This window comes from Epinephelus moara, chromosome 8 (assembly GCF_006386435.1).
Source record: "Epinephelus moara isolate mb chromosome 8, YSFRI_EMoa_1.0, whole genome shotgun sequence".
Lineage (NCBI taxonomy): Eukaryota > Metazoa > Chordata > Actinopteri > Perciformes > Serranidae > Epinephelus > Epinephelus moara.
The window spans coordinates 41777074-41787008 of record NC_065513.1 but is presented as its reverse complement, the minus strand read 5'-3'; the positions used below and the strand labels follow the sequence as shown (position 1 = coordinate 41787008).

General features: G+C 42.6%; 1 protein-coding gene across 3 annotated transcripts in view; it reads right to left on the bottom strand.

Moving 5' to 3' along the window:
* The window catches only part of ralgds (ral guanine nucleotide dissociation stimulator), a 98307-nt gene that overhangs the window by 75992 nt on the left and 12380 nt on the right, over positions 1 to 9935 (bottom strand). The window contains exon 1 of one of the 3 annotated variants that reach the window (XM_050050213.1): positions 4603 to 4959. The exons of the other annotated variants lie outside the window; for them this stretch is intronic. Coding sequence (XP_049906170.1) covers positions 4603 to 4698 — 96 coding nt within the window. The 5' untranslated portion in view covers positions 4699 to 4959. Of the gene's footprint in view, positions 1 to 4602; positions 4960 to 9935 lie in introns of those variants that run through there. 3 annotated transcript variants of the gene reach the window in all.

Sequence of the window (9935 nt, the reverse complement as noted above, 5' to 3'; positions counted from 1 at the left end):
GACACACATTCATTAGGCGCCGTGGGATTATTAGAGACACGACCAAACATGTCAAAATATCAAAGGGCACACCCTCCTCTGCAGGGAGACGGTTGCCGGGGTGTGCAGCTTTTAGTGGCACACACACACACACACACACACACACAATATACAAAAAGCTGCGTTCACATCCAGATCTCTTTGTTTTCTCTTTAGTTGCATCCACATGGATAAGAAAAGAACAATGAAAGATGAACTTGGCAGTTACCAAAAAAAACCGTATGTTCCCATGTGAAGGAAACAACCACAGGTGACAGGTTTTGATTTTGGCAGCCAGAGGCAACTCCAGGTAAACATATCGCATCACCTGAGGGCAAACTGAGAGTCAACATGAGGTGAAAAGTCACCTTAAAAACAGCAGAGCAGGAAGAGATGGCAAGAATTGCATCAAGTTTTACAAAAAATTACACTTTGAGCTAAAACCTTTACCCTGAGGAGCTGACAAGTTTTCAGAAACTGCTCATTAGACGGCGAGTGAGTCATGCAACTTTTGTTTATGGGCCTCGATTGGCTGTTAATTGGTCCGAGGTGTGAAACAAAACAAAACAAAACAAGGACAGAAAAAGCAGCAAAATCAGCTTCTCTTCTCCGGATCAGACCAGAAACTCACCGTCCTTTACATCAGCAACGACATGTTTTACACTGGAAACCACGCAAATAATAAACCACACACTTATATATTATTGATGCACACATGCTCTCATACAGTATTCATTTACATCACACAAATAGACAGCTGCAGGGCTGCATGCATACGACGACATCAGGGCTCCTATAGCGTACAGCAAGTTAGATTTAAGACATTTGAAGTCCTCTTAATGCAGCTCAGGATGAAATTTAAGACGGCATAAATTATGTAGGGTTGGGGACAATTTTGCCCAAATGTTTTTTGTAAACTAAACATGACTTTTTTGTCTTGTGGCGGAGACGAGGGTAGAACAGAGCTGGGATGTACCTGCTGTTGGATGAATCGTTTCCGCTGCAATTTTGTGTTTCTCACTCTGCGTGTGGGACTCCACTGCTTTGACTCTCATCGTGCTGAGTCTGAAAAACTTTTTGCACGTGCATTCATGTTGTGAAATCTTGGTTAACGGCCAATTTTCACTGAATCTGCACTTCCTCATGTCATCCAGGGCTGTGGTTTCAAATGTTTTCCCTCACAAGGACTCATTGTCTATCAGTGGGTAAACAGACGACCCCTGACTGAGTGACATATTTTAAGGATATTTCATATTATGCTCAGTGCATAACAATAACTACAGAGAAAAACTGTACAACTGTGCAAAACGAGCAACATGGATGAATTGTGAGCGGATTATTTCCTGTTAAAGGCATCAGAGATGATATTTCCTGGTTTTTAAGAGACTTTTTATACAGCTCTCTGTCTGTATTACAGATTTTTTTTCCATTTTTAACAATCATACATACTTAATAGGCGTCTTTTTTGACAGCTACAGTGTTTTCCTTTTCCTGACGCTTGGCCATTGTTCTACAGGCTCTTTGGTGTTTAACTGGGTGAGGCTGTTGAGCAGAGAGTGGAGGCTCTGTGAGTGCAGCCTGGGTTCAGTTCTTCGCTGCATCCTGTGTGATTGTTTTGCAGTTTATATCTTGAATAATGATCTAAAGTTTAACACAACAAATTCATTTAGTTTTCTTCACAGAAATTAATGAAATGCCTCAATAAAGACCTACTGTTTTTAATTTTAGACACTCTCTGTGACCCCCTGTGAAGCTTTGGTGACCCCTAATAGGGACTGGGACCCCCAGGTTGGACACCATGGATCCAGGGTGCAGTGACAACCAGTTTGCAGAAGGTGAAGTCTCTGCTCTGAGCATCACGGCCAGAAATGAAATGTGAGTGTTTTTTATTTTGCCACCCTGACCTGCATGGTGTTAATGCGAGAGGCATTCTGCATTTTTTGATATATTACATATTATTTTGACATTTTACCATGCAACGTCAGAAAAAAAGATTAATAAAATCCCACTTCACATGAGTGAGCTGAGCTGAGCTTTTTAAAGAAATCTGAAAGATTAATTTAAGACACTTTAGTACCAAATAAGCAGGCTTTCAGTTTGGTATGCATTACAAACCAAATTACATTTACATTTATTACATTTGGAAAATAATAATAATACAGCTTAAATTGTGTTAAATATAATGTTCTTAACAAGGCAGCCCACACAATGCAACAGGCAACATGCTGTCTGTCCCCCCATCCACCAAACCAACACATTATACTCCAGTCAGACACACTGGGAGGCAGCTACGCTAAGCTAGCTCATTGCAAGATGGTTATTAACACCATTTATCAGAGATGAAACATCCTCCAATAACCTACAGGTCTGACGTTTGGAGCCAGTTTGGTTCTCCTGTGAATTATGAAGGTGATGGCGAGAGAGAGTCGTGCATAAAAAACAACAACGGTGTGTCGCATTTGTGTCACGACGGTTGGTTACACCAGTGGGAATACTTAAACATGTCAACTGGCATCACCCCAGTGTGTCCAACACACATGCTACAAGCCAGGGGCGTAAATATAGCTAGAGACTGCAGTTGCACCGGGGCCCGTGGGGTTCAAAGAAGAACTCATCTCCATCATGGTTTTCTGTTTTTGTAAAATAGTATCAATCTCGAACAAAATTAGAAGCTTATTCTACATAAACTGTTCAGTTAAACTAATAATTTCCAATTTTCTTTTGTAGTTTTTGAAGACTGCCGGGTGATATGTGTGTTGTTGTCCAATATCAAGTCTCAGTTAAATCATTTACCGTGACGATACAATTTACAGCAGCTAGTTTTGGTGCAAAATCTCTCATGACTGACACGTGGATACAACATTAAAACTGCAGTAAGACACACAATTGGTAAAATATATATACACCTAAACTGTCTGTGTGCACTTCACAACCAGTAACTAAGGCACACTATGGCCTACCTTAACTACCTTATGCCACTGCAACAAGCTAATGTTATTCCCACAACATTTTAGGCAATCATTCCCAAGTGATTCAAACAAATTCAAATTCAAATGACTGCGGCGATTGGTAACGTTACGTTTCTACCCACGGATATGAGACTCAACTCTGTAGTGGAACCTGCAGGCTTTATTAAAATGCTTAATGTATTCAAGCTCTGTTAGAAAATTCCTTAACAAGTCATTTCAGCTAGATCATAACTCCTGCTTTGTACAAAAAAGCAAAAGCACAAATTATGATGTTAATTTTAATACATTTATAAAATCAAAAATCTGTTTTCTGTTTCATTTCATCTGCCTATCCTCGCTGGTATCGCTCCAGCAAAGATCAGACAAGAAGCATTCGCCCTGGCCCTCACTCGAAAGGCATAGACAAGTGAGTCCCACCTCCTCCACAAGATCGCTACGGAGACACCACAGTGCTCGTGTCTCAAGTCCCGGTGCCCCTTCACCACACACGCCCAAGACCTGCTTCGTGCAGTACCATCTGATACCTCCAAGGCTGCCTGGGTCAAGGCAAGATGGAGGGACCAGTGACGGTCAGCAGAACCATCAAGGCTCTATCACTACATTGAAGACCGCACAGCAATGGACATCCCTCAACCGCCTGAGGACAGGCGTCAGGAGTCTAGTGGACAGTGCCCATTGTGAATGTGGGAATCCCCGACAAACACATAATAACCAGCTGCCCCAAATGCCGGCCACTGAATAGCAATAGTCGTCTAATTGACCTTAACGATGAAACACTGGACTGGTTTGGTCAACGGAGCTGAAGGTCTACGGACGTACGCCAGAAGAAGAAGAAGAAGAAGAAGGAGCTGCTTTGTTTTATATGCTGCCAAGAACACACCCCAGAAGATGGGTTACTCAGGTAAAACTCCATCATTGTTCAAAGTAAGTAAATATATACTTTATAATGTTAGTTTTAATGAATTTAATATTTTAAACATCAAGGAAATTTCTACTTTTTGCTGCATTAAATCAAACTGTGACACCAGTGTGTCCCATCGAACCAAACTGGGAATTCTGTAAACTGTTAAACCCATTTCAGACTTATGAATCAACACTGAACATTGCGCAGGAGCCCTGTGACATGTACACACAAATATTGGGATCTACACAAGTGAAACACTGCGGCACTGGACAAACAAGCACACACACACACTTCCTACAAATACCTGGACATTACAATGACGTCTACTTTAATTACACAGCATAAAAAGTAGAGTTTTGTTTGCTGAAATCGCCTAAAAATACAAATGTAATGCTCTTTTATGTGACTAGAATGATGGTACAGCACTGCTCCAGCCATACACAGCATCCTACTCGCACACACACACACACACACACACACACACACACACTAAGTATTTAAATGTACCGTGCAGTGTACAGTATATCACTCTTGAGTGCAGAGAAACATACCTCAGATACACACATAGAAATGGGCATATATACACAACATGCAGTTACAAGTTAATGTATGCCCACACACACACACACACACACACACACACACACACACACACACACACACACACACACTCAGCTCTCTGCGGTGTAGTGGCGTGGTAGTGGAGCTCACCAGGTCGTCCAGGATGGTGACGGGGAAATCGAACATGCACATCTTGACGGGCTGAGCGAGGGCTCTGTGCAGGCTGAACAGGGACTTGGCTTCCATGGTGCACACTGAACACACCGCACAGCCGCCACTCGGCCGCTCACAGCAAACATACACCAACCACAAATAATAAAACAAGAAAAGAAAAATCAAGAAGGAACTCCCCGAGCTGTCTGCTCGCTCGCTCGCTCTGCCTCTCACTGAAGACTGCGAGGAATCCGTCTCAGAGAGAAGAAAAAAAAAAGAGGAACCCTCCACCTCTACCTCCACCTCCTTCCTCCTCCTCCTCCTCTTCTTCCCAGCCACCAACAAACCCTGCACTCTCCTCGTTTCCCTCCCTCTTCCTCTTCTCTTTCCTCCTCCTCCCTCCCTGCCTGCCTCCCTCACCAGGGAGCGTCTTAACTGTCAGCAGCTGCTCTCTTGTCTCTCCGTCTTCTGGAGGTATTGCCCAACACTCAGCTGTTGTGCCACAACCGCAGTGTGTTTGCTTTCTTCTTCTTCTGTAATGTTACAGGCTCAAGTGCTCAGGCTTGCCACACAGCCGCATTCGTCTGCCAGACCCAAAAAAAAAAACCTTGCCAAATGAAATGCAGCAGGTACACAGAGAGGCTGCGAGTTGCTGTCTTGACTCTCTTCTGCTTCATTATGCTGCAGCGATTTAATCAGGAGGGAAGGACCGGCTGTGTTTGGCTCCTGTAGTGTCAGACTGTCTGTGTGCGCCCATTAAAGATGAAGCAGGGTGACTGCTTCAGAGGCTGATGTATGAATCAGCTCTCATTAATGTTGCTGGTAAATGTGGAACCAGACGTTCTGGCAGGTTACCAGCCCTCTTTGGAAAACTGTTTTCTTTGGTAAATATCTGTCGGGACTCCTCTCCCTCCTCCTGATTAAATCTTTGATGGTATCAAAGTAAGTAAGTGCGGTGGTGTGTCTTCACCGCACCCGTCTGAGATCCAGAGGAATAAGTACATCACACGGTGATGTCTTTCTCTAAAGATTTTTGGTAATCAAATTTGGCACTTTGCTGTATGGCACTCCTTTCTCTGTCTGTCCATGCTGGCTTCACATTTAATTCAATCTACTGAGTACAGCTCATGTAAAGGGACACAATGTTTTCATGAGTGTTTCTCATATGTAGGGTTGCATCGGTACACCGGCCTCAAGGTATACCGTGATATAAAAGTTGGCGGTTATCATACCATGTGCATTTGCTTATCTACGATACTGAATAAAAATGGACGGAGAATCTCCCCTTTATTTTACTTAATTTCTAAGAGAAGACTTTTTACACACACTTCCATTAACAAAATGGTTTCATTCATTCATGCATTCATTCATTTTCCATAATCACTTATCCTGTTGGAGATCGTGGGGGGGTGGAGCCTATCCCAGCTGACACTGGGCGAGAGGTAGGGTACACCCTGGACAGGTCACCAGACTATCACAGGACTGACACACTAACCCTTTTTAGATAGGAATTGTGCACATTTGCAGGAAAGCCCAATCAATCTTTTTTCAGCATTGGCAGTATAAAAACAAAATCGGGGAGTGCAGCAAAATGCCGCCTGCCTACTTTTGTTTACACAGAATGCTCCTTTTTTGTGGCAATGGGGGGCGTGAGCAAGTAACAAAACATGTAGCTCAGCGTGTGACGTAAACAGTGACGTGGGAGGGAAGCTGCAGCTGGTCAGTCCTTCGGTGATTCTCTGGTAAGTCGGCCCGTCCTTCACCGTCCCCGTCATCTGACGGTTAATGGCCTCTTCGTTTGCGAGGACAAGGAGGGCGCGCAATTCCTTGTCTCCCCAGTTGCTCATCTTTACAGTGTCTGTCAGGTTTGTGTTTCCCTCTTGCTACTAGCTGCTCGCTAATTCCTGCTATCAGCTGTTTCCTGTTTATCCACCACCAGTGGCTCGCACGTGCGGCGTCATCAACAGCTCCTCCCACAAGTCATCAACAGCCCCTCCCGTGGCGGAAGGGCACCTCAGTCTTTTTAAACTAAAAGGGTTCCGCCAATATGTCTACCCTACGAGGTGGAAAATTGGGCACTTCAGATCAACTCGCCAATCCGGCTCTGTGTGTCTAAACGCTCGCAGCTTGTCGGCAAAACGGCCCAACACTGGCGGAAAATCTGGCAGTGTAAAAGGGGCTATAGAGACAGACAACCCTTCACACTCACATTTATACCTATGGCCAATTTATGCCTGGTACACACTACATGTTATCAGCCCGATTATATTCTGACGCAGCGTTGTGCAGTGTCGGCTCAGATCGTGAACGACAAAGAGTGTCGTACACAATAATCCATCGCCTCATCTCATGTAGTGTGTCATAGTAGATGACAACCGACGCCACATCTGGGACGCCTCACGACGTTGTGACAGAAAGTCTACCATATTTGAGTTTCTTTTTGTCGTTCATGACTTCTCCTGTCACAGCCGTTACTTTGACCAATAGGAACACAGAGCAATCTGCTGCCGTCGACAACTGTACGGCAACAACACCCCAGGGTTTTGATATTTCCTCTAGGGATGTTACCACACAGAGTAAAAAGGGAAAAATGATGGCGTCAAACAGCAGAGGCACTTTGTCAACCCGCTGAGTACTGCCATTAGCATCAAGCTAGCGAACAATGTTACGTCTTCATAATGGAGACGGACAGAAAGTAAGAAAATTAAAACGGGATGTTATTTATTAATCCCTCTGTATTTTTATATTACTGCTTTTTATCTGCTCCCATTTATCTTGACAAAGTCAATGCATCGCGCCGTCATTTCAAACTCAACACTTCCTGTATCTATTTCAAATTAAAAGCCCCTTATAACTTCAGTTGAGAGAATCCCTTCATTTTCTAAATAGGCTTTTATTGTGAAACATTTGCAGGAACTTCCTGTGGAGGATTCAGTGACTTGCATGTTTGCATGCTGTACTTCAAATGTAGCTCCTGACATCTGGTGGCACGTTTTACGTTACTACAACAACAGTTCGGCTGTGACATGAACAGACACAGTAACTGAAATAACAGTAACAGTAATAAAATAGGACAATGATGACATCACACACGTCGTGAAGGATGACCGGGTATAATTGGTGAGTACCATTGTGTAGTGTGTCATGTCTGTCGGCAAAGTCACGGCACGATTTTATGACTCCACAATCACTTAATGTGACTTAGTGACTTTCAGAACAGGCAGAAAAGTCGTGTAGTGTGTACCAGGATTACATGTTACTATTATTACTGATTGTTAATTATACATGTGCATCTATCAAAACATATGCGACAGTTTTAAGGTAAATAAGAGCATTTTGTGTCTAACTTTGGATCAAAATAACCATATTTCAGTTTGGGTGAACAATAGAAATAAATGGAAATAAAGACTGGAACATACTCACTTTTACCTGGCAGATTTTTTTCCATGGAGGATCGACTGAACCATCAGGTGTTCTGAGCAGTAAATGTTAAAGCTTTCAAGATGAATCAGTGATGAATATGAAAATGTCACAGATTATCACTCTAAGTGTGCAGAAGTCACACGTCTGAGTGCGAGTGATGTTTGTGTGAATCTGTTGGTGTTCTGCTCCAACATCTGACGGCTAATCTCACAGAGCAGGAGACATTTCTACGGTCCAATAATAATATCTATTAACTGGCCAATTAATTATTAGGATATTTTTTAAGTTATGGCTCAACATACACAAAAAGATGTTTCATAATAGCATATTAAATAAAGGTACTTTGAAGCCAGTCGTGCTTAGTGGAATCAACTAAAGCTGCGACTGATTCCGGCTTCTCAAAGATGATTTGATGCATTTCTTTGTCATATATATAGTAAAGTGATCTATTTCAAAATGTCATCTTGGGCTGTGGGAAACTATATCGTTTTACAGACAAAACGTTTTATTGTAAAAACAACCTTAAGGTTAATCTGTTATGAAAATAATCATTAGATGCTGCCCTATACACAAACATAACCTCTTAGACAGTGCAAGTGTTATTAACTATATAAAATCGCCATTTTTATGTTGGTGGTGGTGTTATTGTTGTTTAAACGCGGTAGCTCCTGTCTCAACAAAATGACACTTCTGAAACATTTGAGGTGAAAAGAAAAACACAGTTTCCTGAAGCTAAATAGTAGATTTTATCTATGCACTTGATTAATTCTGCATAATTCTGCATATCCCGTGTTCCTTTATTGGTTTTTGTGCTCTTAAATTAACATTGATGCAGTTAATGAATGTTGGGGACAGCACATCAATACTTTTAGGTTGTTTTTTACGGCTTTTTTGTCTTTACTACTACGACAGCTGGAGAGAGACAGGAAAGGGGAAGATAATGGGGATGACGCGCAGTAAAGGGCCGCAGGTTGAAATCAAACCCAGGCCACTGCAAAGGACTCGGCCTGTAGGGGCGCACGCTGTACCTGTTGAGCTAGAGGTCGCCCCAGTATATTAAAATACTTAAAGCAAAGTCAGCAGCAGACTCTGGATAAGCCACAACAACAATGGCTGAACGTTTTGAACAGAGCCAGTGGAGCCGCTGTTTTTTCTGCCCTGATCTCAGCATTAACAACCTCCTCCTGTATCTCCATTTTAATTTATGTTGTGTAAATTCTCAAGGAAGATATTCTGGTGACAGTCCGCGATGATTTAGCTCTCATCTGCCCTCTAGTGGATCTACTTTTAAAGGTATAATATGGACCATTTCTGCATTAAAGTCTCTAAAAACGACTAGATCTATATTATATATTTTGACTTGTGTGCTTACATTATCCCAAATGTTCAATAATGTTTTATACCCAGAGAAATCTGTAACTTTATTTAAGAAATTTTGTCTTTCAATTGGTCTCTTATCAGTGGCATCATATCCTCTTTACGCCCTCCTCTAGTTGCGAGTAGGTAACGCTGCAGCTGGAGTAGCTACACGTCAGTCCACAATCAGCCCCTTCGGCCCGGACGCAAAAGCCCAGACAAAAATACTAGGTGAGCGATTAGCGAGCCATGAAGCACTCGCTTGAAAGAGGGGCAGTTGACATTGGCATAAAGATAAAGGTGAGGGTTACACTGACTTTGTTACTTTCTCAGTGAATCACATCTTCATCTTATCTTACTATATAATGATGAAAACTCTGTCTGTGTGTTCCATGTTTTTCTCCTCACTGACTTGGTCAATCCATGTGAAATTTGGCACAGTGGTAGAGGGTCATGGGAGGATGCCAATGAAGCAATATTACATCAATTGGCCAAAGGGGGGCGCTATAGCAACCCATTGAAATTGCAAACTTTGAATGGGCATATCTCAT